The sequence below is a fragment of the Corapipo altera genome, unplaced genomic scaffold, assembly GCF_003945725.1.
Source record: "Corapipo altera isolate COAL_440 unplaced genomic scaffold, ASM394572v1 308, whole genome shotgun sequence".
NCBI classification, from domain to species: domain Eukaryota; kingdom Metazoa; phylum Chordata; class Aves; order Passeriformes; family Pipridae; genus Corapipo; species Corapipo altera.
In genome coordinates, this window is record NW_020884925.1 from 3,232,427 (window position 1) to 3,258,984 (window position 26,558).

Here is a 26,558-nt window from a genome sequence, read left to right on the forward strand (position 1 = left end):
TATTAATTAGACTTCCCTTAGTAGATTGTTATGAGCTTCTGGTAGAGAAGGATCCTACAGAGCAGCTGACAGGAAAAATCTTTAGCACCGTCAGACTACCAGGCTCATTTATGCACCATTTTAAGGACTCTTGCCCATTATCCTTGCCAGAAGGCTGCTCTTTGCCTACAATAACATCTGTTTGGCCTGCAATTTGTTTGCCATTTCCCAAGCTCTGACAGCCCGGGTAGCCAGGAAGGGGGCAGCACAGCAACCCTAATGGGAGCTCACTGCGCAGAGCTGTTCAGGGTCCTGCCGGCTGCTGCTTCAGGCATTTCACGCATCGGAGGAGCGCAGCTCTCCCCGCTCCCTGTGCTCGCACAGTCCTGGCAGCGACGCTCGTCTCCAGCAGCCTCTGTCGACAGGCAGTAATTCATAACACCATGGAGAGCATCCCCGCTCTCCTCCTGACTGCTGCTCTTTGCTTCCTCTGCCAAGGTGAGTGATCCTTCATTTGTTACTGTTTGGTGGTGAAGGGGGGGTCGAAAAGGTGGACAGGAGATGGCTTTGGTGCAAATTATTTTTAAGAAGCTCACTCCAAGCTAAGGGCTAAATCCTAGTACAGCTCTTTTTGTTACGCAGTTTGTTGTTCAGCGGGTGGGTTTTTAAAGTTTATCGTTGTAAAGTATTTAATTGTCCTGATTAAAGATGCCAAACAGGACACACAAAGCCATTTTAACTTTAAGGAAAAGCACCCTACATGTAAAGGTGTGGTTTCACATATTGCAGAGAAGACCACCAGAAAGTGGCAACCTTAAAGAGCTTCAAATACAAGCTGCAAACAGCCCATCTTCTCCCTGCAGATATGGAAAGCACCAAAATATTAAAATAAAAACCCCCACATCAGTGCACTTCTCTAGAGACGGTGGATGCTGGATTTAATTAATGCTAGTGACATGTAAAAAGGCTGGCAATCTGGGACTGACTATAACAGAGTCGTTAAGATCTAGCTTTGAAATTATTTACCTAAAAGATTCGAGAGTATTTATTCCAGGAAATCTTGATATGAGAGATAGGAGATATCAATAAATAATATGGACAAGACTGGCAATTGCAAAAGTGTTCATTTTTTAGCTTGCAAGTTGGCTTGAACGATTTCACTAATCTGAAAACAAAATTGTCCTCTAAGGGAGCAAGAGAAGGGGAGAGGGGCAAAAACCAATCAGCCAAACCAAACCCCAAACAAACCAAAACCCAAACAAACGAACTTTTAGCTGAGTAGATTCACTTGAGAGGGACCTTCTTGTTCTAGAGAGAGGGGAGGACTCACAAAGATTGGAAAGTAACACCTGCTTTGTGTAACATTTCAGATCAGTCATCTGCAGGTACTTCTGCCTCCCTCCTCTTTCTCTGCTGAAAAACAACTGACAAAAAACCCCCCATGTCCTTGCAAATCTGTAGATTCATATTTGTGTTTCACAGGAACTGCAGAATATGTTCAACAGACTTCAGTTCATGCCTTTGCCAAATTTGCATAGTGCCATCCATTAATGACAAAACAGGCCTCGTTTTCCTTTTCAGTTGGAGTTCATAGGGATGTGTTGTCCAGAACGAGTTTAAGAGAGTTTTAAGAGATCATTCTAAAAATAAAAGACCACTACCCTTTAAAATAGCATTAGGATGGTCATTGCCTAGTGAGTTAAACAGGAAAAAGGTAATGTAAAATACAGGCTCTCACACCTCATCCTGAAACAAGTAAAGTACCCTAATTTTTTAGAATTTCAGTTTGCAGTTTTTCTGTAGGCCACAGGGTACCATGAACTGCAGTTATGAGTGGCAAAGGGACAATACGAATCTATTACAAATCAAAACTACTTAGAATAAAAAACGGGTAATTAGCATATTTCTTTGAATGTGCTGAAAAGTCTTTGAATATAACAGTTAATAAATTTTATTACTTTTTTTTTTTTATATTTTAAGAAGCAGGCTGTTATCCTTGCCATAATCACACAATCGTGACTCAGGCTGGAAAGTAGATTTGTTTCCTGGGAATCCTCCTATTGCAAAACGTTCTGACCTTTCACAAGCGGCCTGGTCTGTTGGGCTGCACTTTCCCCTTCCTGTGCTCCACAGCTTTGCCAGGTCTAGGGGACCGGGCCTGTGAGGGGAAAAGGCTTTTGTACCTCCAGTTCTTCAGTAACTCCCCGAAACTTTTTAACTCATTTGCAGAGATGTGTGTGAGAAGACCTCTATCATAGCTGCTTTTCTTCTCCCCAGCCCAAGCTAACGCCCCCCTGGCACGGTCGTGCCCACTCAGGCGAGGCTCGGGCAGTGCCCAGCCCAGGGGATGCTGAGCGGGCGGACAGGGGGGCTCTGCCCCGGCGCTCACCGCGTGTCCTCCGCAGGCTGCGGCGGCTCCGAGGCCGAGCACCGGCTCTACGCGGCGCTCTTCGAGAGCTACAACAAGTTCGTGCGCCCCGTCAAGAACGTCTCGGACCCGGTCATCATCCAGTTCGAGGTGTCCATGTCGCAGCTGGTGAAGGTGGTGAGTACCGGGCGCCGCGGCGGGGCCGGCGCCTGTCCCCACACAGCTCTCCCGACACAACTCTCTCTTCCAGGACGAAGTCAACCAGATCATGGAAACCAACCTGTGGCTGAAGCACGTGAGTAGCGCTCAGTGACAGCCGGGCCGGCACCGACCCCCCTTCCCCCCCAGCGCGGGAGTGCTCCGGGGCACCCGGGCCGGGGAGAGCCGCCCGCCCTGCCAGGTGTCCGCGGGCTCGGGGAGCACCGGGGCGGCATTCCCGGGGCAGGATCCTGGGGCAGGATCCCCGGGCGGCATTCCCGGGGCAGGATCCTGGGGCAGGATCCCCGGGCGGCATTCCCGGGGCAGGATCCTAGGGCAGGATCCCCCGGCGGCATTCCCGGGGCAGCATCCCGGTCTCCCCGCCGGCAGCGCCGCCCGGCCCCGTCCTTGGCGCTCTGCTGCCTCCCGGCGGCCACTGGCCCGCTCTGCCCGGGGGAACGGGAGGGGATGGGAAGGGATGGGATGGGAGCGGAGCAGCGCTGCTACAGCGGCTGGGAGTCGCTAAATAAAACATTTTTGCTCCCAAGATTCCCACACGCGCTGCCTTGGCTGACACTCAGCACAGCTGTCCCGCACAGCATCACTTGGTGCTGTTTGGTTCCCGGAAAGTGAGAAGAAACCAAAAGTGTTTGCCTCACTTAAAAAGGGTCTTTAGAGGTTAAAAATGCAGTTACTCACTGTTGCAGTCAGCTGAATAACCAGCTTAGTTCCCGCTTTCAGCTTGATATTCGATTTTGTTTAAGCGGGGTTTAACGAGCCCGAAGGACCGAGGCTGTTACTGAACTGAGCAACGACACCCTGCAGCTGTTTCTGACCCACATCCCCCGAGCCCCTCACTCGATGCTCTCACACCTACCCCCACAGCCTCCACGAATTTGTTCTCACCATCTCACAGGTACCTGGTTTCTTGAGACTGAAGTTATTATTAAAGTCCTACATTCTCTGACAAGAGTCTTACTCCTTCTTTCACCTTGTTTCAACTGCTGAGTTGGCAGTCTGGCACAGAGTCACAGACATGTAAGTCACATCTATGTGTGACCAATAAGGTCATATCTAGGCCCACCTACAATCTGCATATGAACAAACACCCCACATATGTGTTTGTTAAAGAAACAGCTAAACACTGTGTATCCAAAATAACCCTAGGAGTGATATGACAACACTTGGTTCAGGTCTAGTCCACTGAATTTCAGTTTCTTCACAAACCTAACACAGACTCCTTTTGTCCATAATTAGATCTGGAATGATTACAAGCTTCGGTGGAATCCAGCAGACTATGGAGGTGCTGAATTCATCCGGGTACCATCTGGCCAGATCTGGAAGCCAGATATTGTTTTATATAACAAGTAAGACTCTTGCATATTTATCTCCTTAATTCAGGAAGAAGGGGGGTGATGTTACCAGTTTAAAAAAAAATCAGCAGCAAGTTCCCCAAATACACTGAGAAGCCTGCTTTCCACCACACCTGTGTCCCACCCCCCCCCACTGCTGTCCTCACCTCCATGCCAGCTCCATCAGCATCCCTGGGCAGGAGCCAGCTCTAACCTGGAGCTGCAACTGGGCAAGCCAAAGTGAACTTGGCTTTCCCCCTTCACTTTTACTGTTATTTGTATCACTGTCTACCAGGGGAGCTGGCAGGAATTCCCTTAGACTGGAGAGTTCTTGTCTATGAGTCAGACTTTTAACCGAAAAAAAAAATGCAACTTCTAGCTTTTTAGCAGTTAAATTCACAATTTAAATTCACAGCCTTTCTAATAACAGTGTTGACATATAAAAGCCACAGAGAAAGTTTACTTTAGATGTCAGTTGCTGAGACACTGAGGAGCCAAACCATAACTCAGTGGCTCCCTCTGCTACGTAGGGAAGCAGTTCTCAGGGAGATGGATTTACCTCCCCAGATCCAAAACTTAGGTCTGTGGATCAACAGTGATGACACTCCTTTTCTAACGGTGCTCTTAAAACTTCAGATTACTTTTTTTAGTTTTACTTCTTCATAGAAACAACTGAATTTGTCACATGGATCATATAAGATAGCAAAGTGGGACTCAAAAGAACCCCTCACGAAATACTCTCCTTAGGCAAAGATGCACCCCAACCCTAATCCCTCTTTCAATAGTTACTGCACTGTCCACAGAAGAGGTGGGAATACCAGTAATACAGGTATCCTCTTATCAGCCCCTGGGTGCTTGATTGATCTAGAATAGAACAGAATAAAATAGTTCAGTAGGAAGGGACCTACAAGACTTATCTAGCTGAAGTGCCATTTGCAGTCTGCTATTTGCCATTTTGAATATTGATTGCACTGAGCCATATTATTAATAAGGGAATTGATAATATTCCCTTTCAGCTCCTCCCTGGTAAATTTATACAGCTGTTTGTTTCAGTTTAACTGTGCAAATTTATGGTGGCCACTGGCTCAGTCCTGCACATGCAATTCAGCTCCAAGTCAATAAGTAATTGCTGACTTTCCCAAAGCAGATTAAAGAGTTAATGTATATGATCTGAATGTATGAAATTACCTGGAGTAGATCATTCTAATTTTTGTTATTTTTATGTGTTTTACAGTGCAGTTGGGGATTTCCAGGTTGATGACAAGACAAAGGCCCTACTAAAATACACGGGTGATGTGACCTGGATACCTCCAGCTATATTTAAAAGCTCATGTAAAATAGATGTAACCTACTTCCCATTTGATTATCAGAACTGCACCATGAAGTTTGGTTCCTGGTCTTATGATAAAGCCAAAATTGACTTAGTTTTAATTGGCTCCACAATGAACCTGAAAGATTACTGGGAGAGTGGAGAATGGGCTATTATTAAAGCTCCTGGGTATAAACATGACATCAAATACAACTGCTGTGAAGAGATATACCCAGACATCACATATTCTCTTTACATTAGGCGTTTACCTTTATTTTACACCATCAACATGATTATTCCCTGTCTGCTGATTTCTTTTCTGACTGTATTAGTTTTCTATTTGCCCTCAGACTGTGGTGAGAAGGTGACACTCTGCATATCAGTCCTTCTATCTTTAACAGTGTTCCTTCTTGTTATCACAGAAACCATACCTTCTACTTCCCTGGTAATTCCCCTTATAGGGGAATACCTCCTTTTCACCATGATATTTGTAACTCTGTCAATTGTCATCACGGTATTTGTGCTGAATGTGCACTACAGAACACCCAAGACACACACGATGCCCGTGTGGGTGAGAACCATTTTCCTGAACTTACTTCCCAGGATCATGTTCATGACAAGGCCTGCCAGTGATGAAGAGAACAACCAGAAGCCAAAGCCACCGTTCACTTCTGAGTTTTCAAACCTTAATTGCTTCAGCAGTTCTGAAGCCAAATGCTGCAAAGATGGCTTTGTGTGTCAAGACATGGCATGCAGCTGCTGCCAGTACCAACGCACCAAGTTCTCGGATTTCAGTGGCAATCTCACCAGGAGTTCGAGCTCTGAGTCTGTAGATCCTCTGCTTTCATTTTCAGTTCTGTCACCAGAAATGAGAGATGCTATTGAAAGTGTGAAATACATTGCAGAAAATATGAAAATGCAGAATGAAGCAAAAGAGGTAAGATCATACTTTACTATTTGCTCAAACTGCAGATACCTTTTGTCATTGAGACTCCAATGCAAGAAAAAATCTCAAATACACAAACAAGCAAAAAACCCCAAAACAACAGAGACCGTTATTTCATAAAAGTAAATTACCCAAGCTGTGTACAAGCATGTGCAATTCTGAATTGATGTAACTGGGGAGCAGCTCTGCTGCACAACATTCTCTTTATTGACAGTATAAATACTGAATGAGGCATGTTAAGGTCACCATTGCTGGGGGAACATAGGAGAGCATCCATCCCACCAGAGTTAAAGTTAGGATTTTCCAAGTCATAATCTTAATAGTGGAATTTGCTGACTCTGTGGCCTTTGGGAAGTTACATTCTCCCTCCCACAGCTTACCATCAACAACAAAACCACCAGTGAATGTCCCTTGTAGGGATGATGTTGTTCATTCTGTTGCTGCTGCAGAATAAAGTTCTGTAGCTAAATGAGGCAACTGCTGCAAGACTGGGACCAGCATCTTTCATAAAACTGCATCTTAATGCAATAAAAAAACAAAAATGGAAAGCTTTCTATCATGTCCCTCAAACATATTATGAGCAGTAGCCACCCCCTCCCCCAATTATCACAGAATTTAAACCCTCTGCAGTATAGCACTTAATCTCATTCTAACTTTACTTCATTTGTGCTGAAATCAGAGCTTTATTTATATTTAGTTGGTACAAAAAATACAGGGTTGCTTTGGGTTTTTAAGTCTGCCCTAACAAACAAGTTGTAAGCTAAAAAGCACAAATTTCAAAACCAACTAACACATTATTCATTTATTAGTGCTCCTGAAGAAAAACAAAGTAAAAATTTAAATTGCAATCTCAATGGGAACTAAAATGATCACCTGGTTACTGTTAATATATAGCATATATAATATTTCAGTGTCACTCTTGTTATAACACTCATTGTAAAAAGAAAAAAAAAAATTAGAAAAAATCTGGGTTTTTTTGAAACCTCCTCTGCAAGAAAAGTACAGAGATGAATTTTACACCATGCATGAGAACAATCAAACTTCAGTACTACATAAGAAAAGTACCCAATAACTATATATCAATTAGCTTTTGCTTTTTACATACTGCCTAAAGATGAGTAGGAGCAGTCTGCTTCAGTCAAGTTTTCTGGACAAACTTCTTCACCCGAGAATGTAAAGCTTTACATTTTCATTTTTGGCACAGAGAAGTATCTCCTCAAGTCCAGTGTCTTGGTGAAAAACTTTCTGTATTTGAAGTAGCAGCTTTTGGCTTTGCCACAAAGAGCATATTCAAATAAAGCTTCTTCAAGATGAATTAGTCAGTGAAAACAGAGATGTGTAAGTTGTGTAGCATGAAAGATACCTACACACAGAAAAATCTATATAAAATGGCACTAATTGCTAATGCAAATTATTGCTCTAATAAACATGCCAACTTGCTATTATTTTTCCTTTTTTTTTTTAATTTTTCCAGATTCAGGATGATTGGAAATACGTTGCCATGGTCATCGACCGCATTTTTCTATGGGTTTTCATCCTGGTATGTATTCTAGGAACAGCAGGGCTGTTTTTACAACCCCTGATGGCTGGAGATGAAATGTAAAGGTTAAACAACATGTTGTGAAATCAAATAAAACTGCCAACCAACTCTGTATCGCCACCCCAGCACCCTATGTCTCTTCCATGTGTAGCAGAACAAGGAACTCTCAACTCTGCTTGATGAAGAAGGCTTTGTTAAAAACGTGGGGAAAGAAATGATTTTGAACCTTTATGCCAGCTAATCTCCACGGAACATGAGCTGTGCTTGTACAGCTACTTCTTGCCACAGCAGGAAGTGATGGAGGTAGAACATTAAACTTTATAGGAATGGTTTAAGAAGGGGTGAATAAAGAAATGGAAAATTACATGAATATTTGGAAAGTAAAGAAGGGTTGAATGCTTTGGGCTGTTTTCATGAGTCTGGTACCAAGAGAGTCTTGAGACCATGACAGGACCTTCTGGAAGAAGTTCCTCCTGGGTTCCATGAATGCCCTGATGTGGATGGGATGGTTGGGAAGGCACCAGTGCCAAAGTGCTGGAATGCAGACATCACCACCTGGAGTGTAAACTGCCCCACGGTGTGGGAAGAGAGGACCACGGGCAGGTTTGTTCCAAAAGGAAAGCGAATTTAAATAGCAGATGATGGTAATAAAGCAGCCATGAAGTAAACTCTGCACATCCCCACAGTGTAATGGATGTGGAGACTGTCAGGAAAAAAAGCTACTCAAACCTAGTGATGTTTAGAGTTGTGTCCCAGTCAAACACACACTGGGACAGTCTGCAGGTGGTGCAAAGGATCAAAACACTCTGATGGGACAGTTTGGATACAGAGGCAAAGGGGTTTAGGACAAGGGAAGGCAGGTAGACACAAAATAGTCCTGTAAAGTATGCTAAAAATCACTGCTTAGGCATATATATCTTCATTTTTTTAATCAGCAACTGCAAGTTATTTAAGAGCATGAATAAAGAATGCAACAAAATACTGTACTGAGAACATATTTTGTACAAATATTAAGTGTTCTCTCTGTACCAAACTGAAAACCTTTTGGAAATACAGTGTATCAAGTGGTGTGACATTTATGAAAATAAAGAGAATCAAACTGTTGAAAATGGTGCCTTTTTTCCCATTTATTTTGACCAAGTAACAAAAACCTAGATAAGGTAGCATTGCCTACAGTTCAATACATTCATTATAAGTTACAGGATAAAGGTGCATTTCTCTGTTAACATTCTCTTGTTTCAGACACACCTGATAAGCTGCAGACCCCAAGGATTCCAGGGTCAGCTCTAAATCTACCATGATCAGACTGTGGAAGTGACTAAAAGAAATTCATGCATTTGCAAAAACTGGGAATTATTATAAGGACTGTGACTCCACTGGGCAATGTGCTGCCCATCAGGGCAGACTACAGACATCATTTGACGAGGGGAAAGAGATAAGGTGGAGAGTTAAAAAAATAAGATATATATATATATAATCTACTTTTTTACTTACTTTGCTTTCTGTTTGGGTAAGAGTAAATTTCAGTAATTCAAACCCAAGGAAGACTATAAAAGGAAATTTTGTGTTTGAACAGGAAACAAGCTTTCTAAAGTATTTCTGCAACTTCCACACTGATGCATTGTTTAATCTTAGTAATACTAAGGGAGTTAAAGTTCTTATATTAATGGATTAAAGCAGATAATCTTTGCAAGCTCACCTTTAAAATTATGATGGCAGTAGAGGAAACACAGATATCCAATGCCAAATGTAACTGGGTAGCTGAAGAAGAGTAACTCCCTTTACAATCAGAATTATTTATAAACTGTTATTAAAAAAAAAAGGCTTGCCTGGCATCATTTCTCTACCTGTGAGCCTTAAAAAAACAAGAAAATTCTACAGCTTAAGACAATTTGAAATAAATATTCAGTTATATATAAGTTATGGCATAAGCAATCACTATTATAATCAAACAGGGTTATTCTAAAGGAGCTCCAGGGGGGTGTGTGGGGAGTATGTGTCTGGTTTTCAAATTCATAACCACTATAAAAGCTTATATCATCAAAGATACCACAATTTACATCAAAGCTTCTCATCTAAAGCTGTTACTATTAAGGTAGTAACTTAAGCAAACAAAAACTTCCCCAGACTTGCTCTAGCTTGGCATTGCTCTGCTAGTCCTACAGGATAACAACTATATTTTGAAGAGCACTGACAAAACTTTGGTGTGGGAAAACACTCAACTATTTTAGAGTCTTTTCCACAAATAAACCTTTTAAGAAAGGAAGAAAGGTGGCGTTGGAATCAATGTAAAGAATAGATTTTAATGGAATAATTGAAAACTTGCAAGTTTGTTTTCAACAATCTCAGGAGAAAGAAAGAATGGAAAGCTGTAAGTCCTTGCTGCTTAGAGTTACACGTGGTTTTATAAGCAAGAGAACCCACTCAAGGCAGCTCTCTTAAGTTCAGTTTAACAAAAGTGTGAAAAGTTAATCATCTGTATCTGGTCCCATGGCACAATAATTTAATAACCTTTCCTTCAGAAAGACATTCCCCCAGATTCCTTAAAATTAAAAATTTAAAAACCTCTGCTTAAAAACTGAATTCTGAGAAACACGCAAAGACAGGAAATAATTAACAAGTTTGCAAGTTACAAACTGTATCAAATTCTTCATCAGGGATAAAGAAACCTGAATGTTCCAGCCCTTGTGCAACTTGGGAACTCATTTAGCTGTCTTTGCCTTCCTTTCCAAAGCTGATGGAGACATCAATATACAATGTGCTTTAGGCATTTTAAGGCTTATTGAATGTTCATGTTAGTATCATAGAACTGACAAGATTTACAATTTAGCAGCAAATTCCACTGAAAATTTATAGAGGCCAAACATGGCCAAATCACTATTTTCAGTTGTGTATTGGACATGCAGGAAGTTTAACTTGCATTTTTTCTATTATTTTAAATTACTTTTACAGCACATTAAAGAGAGCTGATAAAAATTCTCCTTTTTATACTATAGTAAGTCGAAATAAGCAACTCCACTGTGTAACTGCAAATATAATACTCTGTATAATACAATTTATATAGTAATTTAATAATTGGACTACAGTGATCATCATTAAAAAAATTTAAATCCTTCTATTTTGCAGTAGGTGTCAGTGTATGCTTTTTTGATATATCACACATGCAAGTGCTTGAGAAAGTTCTTTTAATTCTGACCTGGCTTAGAAGTAACTTAGTAGACTGGCAATAAGCAAATTGACTTCTATGTGTCCTAGGAATGCCATGCTTTAATATAATCCTAATTTTCTAGTTTTGGAATGTTGGTTTTTCTTTTCACTCTATCAGAAACATGCCTACAAAGGACGAGCACGGAAACAGAGCTACTGCAAAACTCCTTGGTGCCATATTAGCAGGAGACAGCTCCAAAAATCTTTTATGCATTTGTACTGCCTATATGTGCAGGTACTATTATACTTGCCCACTTATGAATAACAGGAATAAATAACACAAGTGATCCAATGATTGAAACCAGAAGAAAAGCCCATAAGAACATTCGATCAAGCACCTGAGCAATGTATTTCCAGTCTTCAACAACCTAAGAAATAAAAGAGCACAAGAGATGGTCAGTATGTGCAGGAACAGGTGAAAATACAGTACCACATCCTGCAACTCTTAATCATTTCAAAGTACACTTTTTTCAGCCTTGTTCATTAGATAATCCTGTTTAACAACATTTTATAATTACACTCGGAGGTAGAACAGGAGCAAACTGCCCCCTGTGAAGATTGGTAAGCTGTGTAGACCAACATTAGATTTTAATGCAGAAACCAACCCTGACAAGCACTGAAAATCCTCATCTATAGAGAGATGAAACTGGTGTGCCATTTTCTAACACACTGCAGCATTCATGCCACACGACAGCATAAAGTGGAAATCCCAGGCAGGAGCTAGAAACAAAAGTTATTAAGAAAAAAAAAAAAAAAAGACAACAACCCCTCCCATCACCTAAACAAAAACCAGTAAACCTCCCAATTTAAAAAACAAAATAAATAAAATTACAGTACTGAGCAGCAGTTGTGTTACAAACAAGATCTGAAAACTGTGAAGTTCCTGCTGCACAGAATTGCACACTGGGGACAACACTCACTGTACTTCCAAGACTACCTTCCTTTTTATAGGATTGTTCATACCTATACACAGTTTTGCAAGTACAGCAGATATAACTGTGCAAGCAAATGAAAACCCTGCCAAACAATTGTCTTGGAGTTGAACTGGAGCTCTCCACATTTCCCAAGCCTCATGCTTCCCAAGATGTAAGGCTACAACAGCACTAGCTGTGTAGTGTTTATTAACAACTTTTGCAATTAAAGCTTGCAAACTCTCTGGAGCCCAAGCAATAAAACACAAGTGAATCCCCACTCATCTGTACGTTAATTTCTGAGGTTTAGAGTCACAAAAACATCACATCTGAAAAACAAAATACTTATCACTTCTCTTGTCACTCACAGTCAAATACAGTAACTTCACAGGAGAAAGAAAAGCAACCCATAATATACAAGAAATTATGTATTTAATAGCAAATTATTTCTGTTGTTCATAGAATGCAGAGCTGTTAGAAGCTGCTTGAACAGTACAGCAGATACATTTATTAAGAATCTAGGCCAGATCCCTTGTGACACTGTCAGAATCAAGTCCTGAGAAGGCACATGAGAGGAGTTTGCTTACTCCTAGACTGTGAGAACACTCTCAGCAACCAGCAGCTTCTGAAGAGAGCCTTTTCCATATAAACTGAAATAATCCCAGGTCGTGCCATCAGAAACAGGCAGCAGTATCATGAGACCACACACAAACTTCTATATTTCCAAACTAGCCTGCAGATTACATTTAAGTCTCTGGTGTACCAATGGTGCCAGTTTAAAAAGCATGTAAAGAAAACAGATCCATAGTGCTCTTAACCAAGTGGTGTAGACATCCATTTAGGGTAGTTCAGAGTGCAAATGCACAGACTGAGAAAAAGCCTTTGACATCTTTTAATATAACTTAGAGACAAATAATAACAAGGGCAGAAGAGAACTCTTAGGAAGTCATCTAGTCCATGTTTGATCTCGGCACAAATTGACCTACATAGGGCCACAGCTTGTATTTAAACTAATATAAGTTAGAGCATTGAAATTGTTTTTATTTGGAATTGAAAGGTGAAAAACATGGTTTGGTCATATTTATTCTGAAAATATAAGGCAAATATAAGTAAAATATAAGGGATTGTTCAGACAGCCTTCAGGTGCAACATTCAAGGGAAAAATATCTCCTTCTCTTCTCATCTCAGCAGCTCTGGAGAGAACAGTCAGAGTACATAAGTGCCTCACAATGTGTAACTAACAACATGAACCTAACTGCTGGAAGAAAGCAGAAGACTTTTAAAGAACCCAAGGACTGTGCTGTATCAGCCCAAAATCCATAAGAATTCTCAGCATTGTACCATACTTGCACTTCTTTCCACACAGTGGAAACAATCACACAGCTTTCAGTGGAGCACAAAACCCGGAAATCCCTAGCACATCTTTAACAGGACAGTGCACAGCAAACCAATACTTGGTTCTCTAATTTCCACTTGCACAGGGTCAGTGTGACAGGACCAATTCACCCACCTCACGAACTTCATTCTCCTTCATGACGTGCCTGGTGATGTAGCGGATGGAATCCAGAGCCGCTTCCAAGGTGTTCCTTGAGGGTTCGGAGCCATTCCCGTTTCCCGTTTCCTCCTTCTGGGCAAAGTATCTGTCCACGTGGCTCCTCATGCAGAGCAGCTTGGGAAGTTTGTGAAGAAATATCTTGCGAACCCAAGGGGCCATCGCGTTGTGTGTGGACGAGGAGCGGTGGTGGATGTTGATGGCAAAGACAGTTATTACAATGGACAAGGTCACAAATATCATAGTGAACACCAAGTACTCTCCGATAAGGGGGATAACTTTGGAAGATGAGGGAATAATTTCTTCAATAACAAGGAGAAAAACAGTCAAAGAGACCAGTACTGAAGTGCAAAGTGAAATTTTTTCGCCTTCATTTGAAGGCAGATAGAAGACGAGGACGGTGAGAAACGAAAGCCCAATACAAGGGATGATGAGAAACAACGTGTAAAAAAGGGGCAAACGCCTAATTATGAATGAATATGTAACAAAAGGATACCAGCAGCAGCCATCAGTCCTGTTTCCCTTGCTCCCCGTTGCAGTCACTATTTCCCATTCTCCGTTATCAAAAAAATCTCTTTTGTCAACATCATAATCTTCAAGGATTAGATCAACCTGTGAGCCATCATAAGTCCAGGACCCAAATTTCATTGAGCAATTTTGGAGGTCAAAGGGGAAGAAGGTTACATCAATAGTACAAGAACTTTTATAGTTTGCTGGTGGAGTCCAAGCAATGGTGCCATCATATTTAACCACAGTTTTTGTAGATGTTCCCTCAAAACGTCCATCTGCACTGAAAGAAGAGAGTAATTGCAATTACAACGGGGGTCTGGGGGTGTACTTAATTAGCAAAATATGCTTTGTTATTGGCATTTCAGCTCTTTATCCCTTATGCCCCTTGAAAGCCAAAATTTGGTACTGTCTTCATAGTCTTTGTTTTTTTTTGGGGGGTTAGGTCTGAATCTCACACAGGTAAACAGTTTTGGAAGAGTGAAGAGTATTTTTAAGTCATTAAAAAGTCTTTGCAACTTTCTTGCACAGACTTTCTGACTTATGAAAGGATTGTGAAAACCCTGACCTTCAACAGCATGACCCAATTGTGGTGTTTCTATTAGTAATGCAGCATAAGTACTTCTCAATTTGGCCTAATCATAATTATCAAGGAAAAAAAAGTCATGAAGCAGGTAAAAGATTACTTGTTTGCCACCTCCAAACTGGAATTTACAATCACTGCAACAGCCTTTTATCCTGATTCAACAAGTCAGGAAATGTAAAGCATTGTACATGCACCTGAGTTGAGCAGAAAGGTCAATTCAAAAGTTATTGCTTCTGATATTTGGGGATTTTCAAAATTAAAAAAACCCAAACAACATAAACCCAACACAATCCCCCCCTTAAAGCTGAGGGTACTTAATTTCAATTCCATGCTAAATATGACATATAACAGTATAAATTAGCTGCTTCCCTCCCATCACCCTACACTTTGTACCCAGCACTGTGCAAGACATTGTTTTCTAACAGGGAGTTCACATGAAGAAATGGAAATAAGCTTTATTTAAAGAGATGAGAAATGCCATACAGAAGAAAAGCAAAGCCTTTGGCATTTAAAATGGCAACCAAGTCCCTCTGCATTCAGAGGCAAATTCTTCCAGCAGCCTCAGCTCCATTAAATGTCCACATGTGTCCATCCAAGGAGCCTCCCAGAACCAGCTGGGACAGCAAAGTCAGAAAATAAATGGGTTTTCTGTGAAAAGACTCAAACCTTACTTGTCATACAGCACAATATCTGGAATCCAAATGGAATCTGATGGGACACGGATAGATGTTATTCCAGCATAGTCTTCAGGATTCCACCTTAATTTCACATCTATCCATTCCTGTGGATATGGGAGATGTAAAAATCATTATTGTGGGGAAGCAGATTTAAGCAGGGCAACACCAGATGAAAACAGATAATAAGGCAATTCAAAACAGTGAGACTGGCTTCTAAAATCTGTAAAACCAATTAATTTGCTGAACAGTCATGTAGTTACCTCACTCAGTATTTGTTTTCTGTTGTAAGAGCCCCTGGACATTACTTCTGTACAGAACTTGAGATATTAAGTTCCTTTTTCAGAGCATGTATACATAAGTAAGGGCTGCTATAACATAATTTAATTGTATAAATTAAGTTTGAAAAAAGTTTGTTCTGAATCAATACCAAACACTGGAAGCTAATCAGAAGCAATTTAGACTTTTTCATAACAGAAAAAAAAATCCATCATGATGCAACTCTTAAAAGGCAGTTTTGATTTCTACCAGCAACACTAAAAATAGCACCATTAAAAGCACAGTAGTGTTTTGGTAATTTTACACTTGAACTACAAGCTCAAGAGGAAGAATTTAAGTTTCTAAGAATTCACCATCAAACAGAATTTTAAACATATATACAGGTCAGCTCTTATTTCATTTAAAGTGGTTCAGCTGGTTCCACAAGATCTGCAGAAACTATTAAAGAGAGCACAAGGTGTTATCAGCAACACATTTGCTGGGTAGTCTCAAAGTTTCCCTGAAAATAAAAACTTGGCCTGAAATTACAGTTACTGGAAAAGGAGGGAATCAACAGGGAAAAAATAAAACAAAGCAAAAAAATGCAACCAAACAAAAACAGTGAGTATAATGGGGGTCTGCAAACATTCTGCTAAGTTAAATCAAGAATGACTTGTGAGCAGCATTTCCCAAGTTAATATTGCCAATTAAGTTCAGCACTGGACCCTGATTATTATAAAGCTTGAGGCTTTTTTCTGCCCAAACCCAAATATTCCTGAGAGGGAAAAGTATTTCCTTACAGCAAGCATATACAACTTTGAAACTGAAACTCTTCAGTGATGTTTATGCCATAATCTCAAATATCCCAGAAGAAATAGAACTCAAAGCTATTTTACAGGACACTACAGCAACCCAGGCTTTTCTTAATAAAGCTTTTGAATGAAAACTTTTCTACTGAAGCAGCAAGTGATGGTTGCATACATGCCATGCATTGGCCATGCAATGGTATATCAGATTTCTTTTGATTTGGTACATTTTTATTTACCTCATTTTTATTTACCTTTTTTGTGCATTTGTTATGTTTTTTTTTAAGAGGTTTGTAACAGTTAATCCCTTAAAGCATTTCTAGGGACGTTTTACAAAGATACTGTGTGAAGGAAAAAAATTCATGCAGCAACTAAGTTTTTTTAAATATACAAGTAATTAGAACAGTTTCTTCCAGATTTTCCTTTGCAGTTACGGAGCTTCAGAATTTTTCATCAATATTTTTACACATACCTGTTTCAACCACACATTTGTTGTCATCAACTGATTTTTCTCATCCTATAAAGAGAAGCATATGTTACAAAAAATAACCAGCACAGAACATTCACAGTTAAATAGCTGCTTTAGTTCATAGAGGTCTGTAATGTAGAGTACAAAATACACTTCTGAAAGCATTCCAGTCACTAAGTATGTTCATCTGAGGACATCACACATGCATCCACAGTGCATTTCTTCATTACACTGACAACAATTTTAGAAGATTAATCTACTGTGTTTAAGCTAAAATATGCACAATTATTTCACGTGACATTATGCTCCAGAATTTTAAAGTTGGTGAAGAAAACACTCCAACTTATTAGCTGTACATACCACATCCACCAGCTGAGAGATTGCAAGGCCAAACTTGATTTTTATTGTGTCATTCAAGCGCTCCACTGGACGAACCCACCTCTGATAGTCTTCAAATAAATGCTTGAACAAACGATCCTCACTCTTAGCAATGAAAGAAGGTTCAGACACACCTATGAAAAAAGGAATTTATTACCACTGATTTCATGTTTTATACATTATTTCATCTAATGTTTGGCCAGATCTGTCATGTATAAACTTTGCTGCTCTTGCCTGCAGAGCACTTTCCCTCCCCACTGTTTTACATCTTAAATGCTTATGCAATTCTATTTCCCAGTCTGTCCTCTACCTATCCTGATGTTAAACTGACTGGAAACCTTTCTAGTTCTTTTTTGTAGCTCTCAAGGAGTCAATTCAACAGCTAAAAGTCTTTGTATAGCTTACAAAAAAAGTAGAAACTAAATGTATTCTTTTGTCTCCTGAGAGAATGGAATACATGGCAGAGCTTTTTTTGGGAAAAAGAAGTATTGTAGATGTAGAAACTGCACAGAGAGAGCAGCCTGGACTTTAAAGGAGAGATGTAAGTTGTCCTCAAGCACCTCACTGAGCAACTGCTGTCCTTTTATCTTTGGGAATCCCTGAAAAATTTGGGTTTTACCTACATGTTCTCACTGAACTGCATCAGAAGAAACCCTGCTACACAAAAAAAAAAAGGCCAAGTCTAAGGTTTATCCACTTGAGAACCCACATAGATGTTACATGCCCTAAAAAACAAGAGAAGGAGAAACCTGGGGAAGATACAGAGATAGGGGAGGGAAAAAAGGCAAGATCAGTGTCTAACTGAGTAACTCAGTAAGAACAGCCTTCAAATGAGGATGCCTCAAGAATCAGCACAAACTACACACAGCACCTTGAATGGAAGGGTTCTCCAATTCCCAGACAAAAGTCAGAACAATCACCAGAAAACACAAACATGTGCTCTAGACAGAGATTTTTACTACTCAATGATGAGATCTGAACTAATTGAAACTACTGCCAAAAAGACCTAACAATTAATATTGTCACTTTAAGGGACAGAGCAAACAGAAGAAAGAAGTTTACCACCATCTCTTTTTAAAGCAGACTTAAAATATTATGCCATTACATAAATGTATGGCATGACCTCTCTAGAAATCATGTGCTCACTAACAGCATCCATCTAAAAAAAAAGATATATCAGAAACAGAAAAGCACCAGAAAATGTCATAAACAGATTAAAACCAGAGACAGTCATCCATACAAGGAGAGATTTAAAAGCTTAACATTATTTTGTTTGGAGAGGAGGTAAATTTAGTCAACATAACAGAAGCAGAGCAAGTAGTGACCAGTACATGCAGAAAAAACACTGGTTGTATTTAATCTTTCTCAAAAAAGAAGGTAAAGGAAATAAAGAATCAATTAAAGGCAGCAGAAACAATGTCCAGTTGAAGTTCATTACCATCAACATCCAGTAAATCAGAGGTTATTAGACAGTGAGGAGGACTAGAATTCTGGAATTACCTGGGATTACTAAACTGTGAATCAGGCAGTGTCACCCCTGCAGAGGATGTCAGTTCTCATTCAGCAAAAGCTGCCTCAGAGTTGGACCAACAGTGACTTGCAGTTATTGCAGAGGTTTGGCTACCACTGCTAAAGCCATTAATTTGGGCTGGCTAGTTAGGTTAGTTGTGTGTGACTGCCACCACTGCAGCCCAGACAACCAAGGCAGGCAACCCAAGCTTTTAAGTTCCTTCCCGCTCATCACACTGTGACAACAGCAGCTCTGCTGTGCTGCAAAAGCCTCTCATTTAAAGATCCTTTGGACAAAACACCCAAAGCTCTGCAGGGCCCAACAAGGCAATTCCCTGCCTTCTGCACTGGTGCTTTGGGGCAGCCCAGTGCTAGGATTTTAGTATTTTAACTGAATCTAGTTAACTAGTTTTTTAAATACTAGTATTTAAATGCTAACTGGATTTTCTCTGAACTGTCACAGGAGGAGCAACAGCAGAATGCAGCTTAAGGAACAGGATCAGCAAAGGGGGAGCAGCAGGACTCCTTTTCCCCCCAGATGTTCCCACACACCAACATGCTGCTGAGTGGTTCTTGCTGTGGGCCCAATCAACATCTGGGTTTTAAGACAGTTCACCCTTCTGCTTCAAAACACAAACCTAATTTCATCTGTTCACAAACCCACTGTTCTTGGAGAGGGATTATTTGTACTTGCTCTACAACTGGCCACCTTTCCATCTCCAGGCTGTTGACCTGTGGGATGTGTGGCAGCAGGGATCTGATGGGCAGCCTGTGCTGGACCACTGAACACACCTCAGGCAGGCACAGGAAAACTCACAGGACATAAGAACTGCTGCCAAAAATGATGCAGCAACACAAGGTTGCACACGTACAAGTTGCCTTCACAGCTATTAGGTTAAAATATATTTACTTTAATTGGCTCAGTATATCCTCATTAGCCAAGGAATTTTCCTTATTTGTAAGTATGCACAGATTTGCCAAGTCCTACATGCTACAGGCATCCAAAAGAACGCTTCCTGAAGACACAATTTGATTTCTCTATCTCCATATCCCTATTTCCTGAATTATGGATGGTTTTGTGTATATTTCAGCCTAATGTTTCATAAATACTTAATGTTTGTATTAGCATTAATTACATTTCCCTTCTACAGTTACAACTCTCAACTGAATTTTCTGTACAGTTTGAGGCTGACTCTGCAGCTGGATATTCTCTCTGCATTAATTGACCTTGAAGCAATGCAGAGGCAGAGTTGCACTTTCACCATTTCTGTGTTCTGTAAGATGACCTCCTGTGCAGGGACACAGCATTTCAGGGGATGTGTTGTTTCCAGATTAAGCTTCTCTTAAAACACAGCAACTTCTCTGCTCTGCTAAATGGGGACACGTTATTTTACTGCTTTTATATTCTTACAGACCTTTGTCCAAAAGTTTTACACTCAGACCTACAGTACACTCACTGATCTATTACAATGACCATTATTTACTAACAATATAGTTTGGCTAATTTTTTTTCTTTTTTTTTTTATCACAGAAATATCCCCACTTTTCAATATTTCTAGTTTATTCTGTTTATTAAGAAGCTGGGGCATACTGATCTATAAATACAAAGGAGAGCTCCATGGGGAGGCTGGAAATAGTAACAGTATATTAAGAATTAGCTAAAGTAAAGTAAGTAAACACCCCTACCTTGCATATTTTATTTAACAGGACCATTCAACTAATTTGTTGCATAGACTGCATGGGTTTCATTCTCTTTTCCACTGTGGATATGCTTTTAAGATTACAACAAAGGGGGTGATTCTCAGTTACTCCCCGTATCAATAACAAAATTGTGAAGAACTGGTGACCAGCAGAAAAAATGTACAGAAGAGAACAGGTAAAACACAGTCAGAGGTTTAAGGCAGCAGAATAACTACAAAAAACAGAAAGAGGTTAAAACCTATGACTAGCAAGATTAGCAAACACACAACCCGGAGCACAACCTCATCCTAAATCAGATGGCAAGAGATTATGGAAGCATCACCCCTGCCACAAGCTCCCTGTTCTAAAATAAACTTGGGAGATTTGTGGCCTCTGAAGGGCAATTCTAAGCTTGTCTGTATTTGTGTGGTTTCATTTTTGCTGGGGCAGGGTAACCTCTGCAGCCTCGGTCAAAGGGAGCTCTCTACTGTGCAGTGAGAAATCTCACTGACAACATTTACTTGATTACTTGCACCTTAAACCCTTCTCACTCCCTCTCTGTGGGATTCCACGTCAAAAAAAACCCCACCCAAACAACCCCTAAATCACATAGGATGCTGGATGGCCTAAATTTGAATCCTGCACAAAGGAAACAAATGTTTATGCACAAAGCAGACTGATGATTCAAATTTTTGTTAAACCCTGAAAGAGCTGGAGAACACTTCTGACAAAATGGTTAAGTAAAAATTCTAATTAAACACTTGATCTTAGACAAAATTGTATTTAAAAATTCAGTTCTACCATTTCCTCCCTAAGCACTTAACAAACTTCTTTTACTAAAGTACTTTGGAAGAACTACTCAGAAAATAGGAGGAAGCATTACATGGGTCTCAGATGCATGAACAGCACGACAAAACATGTCCATGTCTCTTCATCTTGTTCACATTCTCAAGTCAAAATTTCACTTGTGCTGCTGATAGTGGACTTTTTAAATGCCACAGATAAACCACAAAAGTGTTCTTCTTTTGTAAAATCCATCTTTTTCAATCGTTTCTTCCTGTACCATTATGGCATTAAATTTCTTAGCATCTTAATATGATTTGGCAGCATTATTCTTGTTATAAGAACTACCAGTTAAACAGTCAGTGTTGCAGCTTTACCTCAGACGTATTTTCATAAATATTTGTTTGTTTTTAAATGAGAGAACACCACAGTCCGTGTTTCTCCAAAGATTAAGCTTTCTCTGAACTCTGCATTCCTCTGCAGCTCCTTAGATCATGTGTCTAAGAACCACATTGGGACTGCAGGTATAATGCTGGTCCTTATACATTAAACAGTGCAGTTCAAAGCATTTGCTAATTGATATAGCTGAGTGTTAATGATTTCAGCTTTTCTTTGCATCACTACCTGGTGCATTTTCAAAGGAAGTCCATGGGGAAAAGGAAAGGGTCACTTTTCAGAAGCCTTAAGATGTGGATTCAGAAGTAATATATATTACTAATGCACATTTTTAACCACACACCATTACAATGAAACACTGCTAAGGACAAGAAACATTGCGAAATATCCATACTTTTAACATTATATTGTTTAACTCTGTGTTATCATAACATACAGACTATTATCCACAAATCTAACTACTATAAACTACAACTAATAATTTTCTTACAAGCCTGGAAGGTGAATGAATATATAGAGTACACCTGCCTTCAGTACACTCGTATTTATTGAGATGATTTCCCACCATTACTTCATTAAGTAGAAAATACATGTAATACAGTAAATGAAGCATAAAATGGAAGTTGTATTTCTGTACTGACTCCCCCCTCCCTTTCAAAAGGACCATGACTCACACTTTCTGCATGGTCTTCAAGTTTTTGGCCTACTTTTCCTCCCGTGCTTTACAAATTGCCAAGAACCCAATCACAAACAGTCGAGCGTTTAATTAACAGCGAGCATTTAGAGAGATCAAAATCATCTTTTCTAGGATGTCTGTAAGTCAAAGCAGCATTACTAACTCCACCCAATTTACTGAGAAAGGGTCAGAAAAGCCAGCTGTTACATTCTGAACTCCCCAGAACTAGTTTTTTTTTTCTCCCCTGTTTAAAAAACTACATCTACAAGCACAGAAAAGGTACATATACATATATATTCCCATACACAGGGCTTTCAAGCTATTGGGAGGATTTCTGCCTTCTCTCTTACCTCACACATCAACCTCTGCCCAACCAACAGCAAAATAAAATGACATATATTGGACATGAAACTACGAGGAATTTTGAACTGTAACACTGCTCAGTACTTACCAACATGCCCAGAGGTACAAGAGTTGCCCACAGAAAGCAGGGAAGGTCTTTCTTACACCCAAATCAAACTTAAAAATTAAAGTTCTGACTTCATAATTGTAAAGTAGAATTAAACTGTCTCCTAGTTGCTTAACATCAAGGTATAATTATGGCCCATGTTTTTGGGCCATAATTTACATTTACAAGTTTGATTAGTAATAGAATAATATATTCCACCACTCTGAAATCAGGGGGACTTTTCCTGTAACAGATCCAGGATTTTGTCATCTCTCTTTATACCATTTTTAATCATTTCATCCTTTCCACTGATTGCTGATGTGTCATTAAGGACTGAAGATGGACTGTGAGGACTGCACTGAGAAATGCTGAGAACAAGCAGCAAACAGGGTGCACACAAGTGCAGAGCTCAGGGAGAAACAGGAAGAACAAGGATGTAGAATCTTATAAGTAGAACCGTTTATACATATAAAATTAGAGGCTATGCATCACAGAAGTGAACACAAATCCAGGACTTATGTAAACAAGACACAGGTTGGGGCTCCTCCCAAGTTGCCAGCGCAGCCACAGCACTGGCACAGCAGCAGTTTGCCCACCCAGCTCAATTCCAGTCCTGGACACAGCAGAACACACAACCCTGCAGCTCACTGAAATCAGACACTCTGTTTAGAGATCAGGTACTCTGCTCAAAACTAGATACAGAGCAGAAGATTTCAGAACATAGAATATCACACAAACCCCAGGTTTTACCACTCTAAAAACTAGGAAACTGCAAGTACTTCCTTCCACAGTTCCCTCTGCAAATCAACACAGACATTTCTCCACAAATCAGTGCTCGTGTTTTTCTTCCTAAGAATCTCGAAAGAAATCTCAAAATATTTTAAGAGGAAAATCACAAGAAACCCATACAAGCAGGAAGGTTTGCAGCTCCCTTTTGGGCAGGGAGAAGGATCTGCTCTGTTAAAATGACTGGAAAAGGTTTGGGTGCATGGACTCCTGAGGAAACACCACCACAGGTCTGCAGCACAGCAGTGCCAGAGGTGCTTGGTAATCTCTTAGTTTAAGATTCAGTGCAAGGAAAAAAACTCATAATTTGATTGTACTTTAAATCAGCAAGTATTTTGCCTCGACAATTCAGAGTTATCCAAGATAAAATGTGAGTTCACTACTAATGAAAGAAAGCACCAAATTAATTCACAAGCGCTCTTACAGCAAATTTCATGTTATTTTACAGCAAAAAAATTGTGAAAAGAAAATGTTATCCTTACTCTGTGTGATCAGTTCTCAATGAAGTCAAAACTGCTGGCTTGTGCCAAAAGGCCAAATTGGGCTTAACCTGACAACTGTGGGTAATTACATGTAGTCATATAAATCATATAATGTAACAAAATGATTTTGCACAGCAATATCTTCTCTCATGATGAAAAACACTTTTCCAAATGCTGAGACAAAGAATAATCTTTCAGCAATATGAGACTGAGTATTTGTCAGCTGAATTAAAACCAAGACATCAACACAATCAACTTTCCACAAACCATACTTACAACCACTTTTTCAATTTTGAGCTAATATTTAAAAAAGGGTCAAATTCATTTTTCATTCATTTTCTTTCTGCCTGTAAATATGGCAGTTATGGTTTCAAGACATTCTGCAAAACTCTTGGCAATGTACCCATAAATTATATACAAGCAATGCTTTAAAATAACTGTTTCTAAACAAATCTCTGACGAGTGATTTTGCTCCTTTAATCATTGTGTAATTCTATAAACACTCCAGATTCACGTGCATCCTTCAACTTGGAAAGTTACATCCTGATTGAATTACCAGACTGACTCTTTTGAAGTCGAAGAAATAACGCATGACCAAACTAAAGAGAGCTCTGTTATAAATTCTTAAGAGGGTTGTTTTTATGTGCAGTCACATCCATGCGCGAAACTGCAATTACTAAAATATATTCTGAAAGTTTACCTCCGTACCAGCCGCAGGCACACAAACCTACAACTGTACCAGTGAGCAGAGCAAAAAGGGAAAGCTGTGGCACTTGAAATCCTTAAGGTGTATCACAACACATACACATTTAGAAAGCATAACCACTGTGTAATGAAACGTGTGGCAACCGAGGCTGATGTGCACCTGAAAAGCCGTAGTTTGGCAAAGGCACCTTCCCCTCCGTGCCCGGGGCAGCCCTGGCGAGGCGCTTTGGCCGCGGTCTCTGCAGGTCCCGGTCGCTTTTTTGAAGCTCCCCCGGCGCTGCTCAGCCCCCGCCGGACCCGCTCCCTCCGGCACCAGCCGCACCTCAGCCGAGTCCGGCCAAAACTTGGTGCCGTGGGAAGCGAAGCAGGTCCGCGGCGGCCCCGGTGGCGTCTCCCCCCCCCGCAAATCCCGCCCGTTTCCCCTCACGAACCGCTCCCAGCCGGGCACGGCCGGGGGAGGCAGCGGCGCCCGAGCCCCCGGGCCGCGGTACCACCCCCTCCATCCCCGGCGGACCCGCACAGCGCCGGGAGGGCTCCGACCCCCGGCCGTGCCCTGCCCTCCCGCACCCTCCCGGCTCCTGCTGAGGCGCCTTTTCCCCCCGCCGGCCCTCAGCCCGCGGGGGCCGCCCCGCGCCGCCTTACCCGCCTGCGGGACTCCGGGATGGGCGAGCAGGGGAGCGCAGGGACAGAGGAGGAGCAGGAGCAGCAGGGTGGCGCGGCCGCAGCCCCGCAGCCCCGCTCCACGCCCGGCCATGGCTGGGGCACGGCCCCCGCTGCCTCCGAGCCCCGCAGCCGGGAGCGGTGGGAGCCGGGCGGGGGCCGGGCAGCGCTGGGCCCGCCCCGCGGGGGCCGTGAGGGGGCGCGGGGGGCGGGAACCAGCGCAGGGCGCGGGCGGCGGTCCCGGCCCCGCGGGGACTCGAGGATCCCGCACCTGCAGCCCCACACACCTGCACCCCCACACACCTGAACCCGCACACACCTGAACCCGCACACACCTGCACCCCCACACACCTGAACCCGCACACACCTGCACCCCCACACACCTGAACCCGCACACACCTGCACCCGCACACACCTGAACCCGCACACACCCCCACACACCCGCACTCCGCCCGCCGCCGCCCCCCGTGCTGCCCGAGCCGCTCCGGGAGCCGGTGCCGCCGCTCCCTCAGGCTCGTCCCCGCCGCGCCCGTAAAATAACTCCGGCAAACCCACCCCGGTGACCATCTGCTGCTTCCACACCGTGCCCGTGGGGGGGTGTAAGTTTCAGTGACTTCTAGCGAAAAAGAAAATTAAACTAACTTTTAATTTCCGTTCCGTATGAAACAGTAGGGTTTTGTGGTGTTTTGTTTCTAGAAGAATAGGATTTTTAGAAGTTTCTAAATCAGAATATTTTGGAACTTTTAACCAAAAATAGGAAAACTGATGCAAGCTACAAAGACCCAGGATATTTCCATCTCGATATATATAATATATATACACATAATATGTATAATAACATATAACGTGTATAATATATATAACACACACATATATAACACACATATATATAACATATATAACATATATATATGTTTTATATATATGTGATATATATGATATTATATATAACATATATATAACATATATAATAAATACTCTGTACAAAACACCCACCTTTTTTTCTGCATCAGATCAATAAAATCTGCTACAAAAGACAACTTTCAGTGCACGACCTGTGAAACTCAGTTAATGATTTTTCCTAAATTGTCCTAATGGAAATGCACGGTGTACACATTGCCACAGAAAATAGAAGCAACTGCCACCAATGCATTTTTTACATCTGAGATATTAATATTTTACAGAGAGAAAAGATTTGGAAATAAGGGCTAAGTGGCTTAAGTGTTAATCAGCTGCAACATGGAAAGTGCTAGATACCATATTCCTCAGGGAAATGGTCCTTATTTAATAAGGTCCTTATTTAATTCAAATAATTTTAGCAACTTCATACCTTCCTAAAATGGGCATTACCCAAAGTAGCAATTTCATTTAAGTGTGTTGTCAGTTGTCAAAA

At 41.1% G+C, this 26,558-nt stretch overlaps 2 protein-coding genes across 6 annotated transcripts; one reads left to right on the forward strand and one right to left on the reverse strand.

Annotated features, from left to right (window-relative positions):
* Positions 1-83: 83 nt before the first annotated feature.
* On the forward strand, positions 84-8,795 carry CHRNA3 (cholinergic receptor nicotinic alpha 3 subunit). 2 transcript variants are annotated; one of them, XM_027657663.1, is made up of 6 exons: positions 84-477; positions 2,385-2,524; positions 2,598-2,642; positions 3,803-3,912; positions 5,132-6,143; positions 7,627-8,795. In XM_027657663.1, the coding sequence occupies exons 1-6, from the start codon at positions 423-425 to the stop codon at positions 7,753-7,755; spliced, it is 1,491 nt and encodes a 496-aa protein (XP_027513464.1). In that variant the 5' UTR covers positions 84-422; the 3' UTR covers positions 7,756-8,795. The 2 variants fall into 2 exon arrangements, with proteins under 2 accessions (XP_027513464.1, XP_027513466.1); XM_027657665.1 differs by lacking the exon at positions 84-477 and adding an exon at positions 2,191-2,281.
* Positions 8,796-8,799: 4 nt separating this feature from the next.
* Positions 8,800-25,250, reverse strand: CHRNA5 (cholinergic receptor nicotinic alpha 5 subunit). Of its 4 annotated transcripts, none has more exons than XM_027657669.1 (6): positions 25,148-25,250; positions 17,023-17,174; positions 16,666-16,710; positions 15,127-15,236; positions 13,321-14,152; positions 8,800-11,267 (listed from the first exon to the last, which is right to left on the reverse strand). In XM_027657669.1, the coding sequence occupies exons 3-6, from the start codon at positions 16,690-16,692 to the stop codon at positions 11,106-11,108; spliced, it is 1,131 nt and encodes a 376-aa protein (XP_027513470.1). In that variant the 5' UTR covers positions 16,693-16,710; positions 17,023-17,174; positions 25,148-25,250; the 3' UTR covers positions 8,800-11,105. The 4 variants fall into 4 exon arrangements, with proteins under 4 accessions (XP_027513470.1, XP_027513468.1, XP_027513471.1 ...); XM_027657667.1 differs by lacking the exon at positions 25,148-25,250 and adding an exon at positions 24,606-24,721; XM_027657670.1 differs by lacking the exon at positions 25,148-25,250 and adding an exon at positions 22,536-22,551.
* Between the last annotated feature and the right edge of the window lie 1,308 nt (positions 25,251-26,558).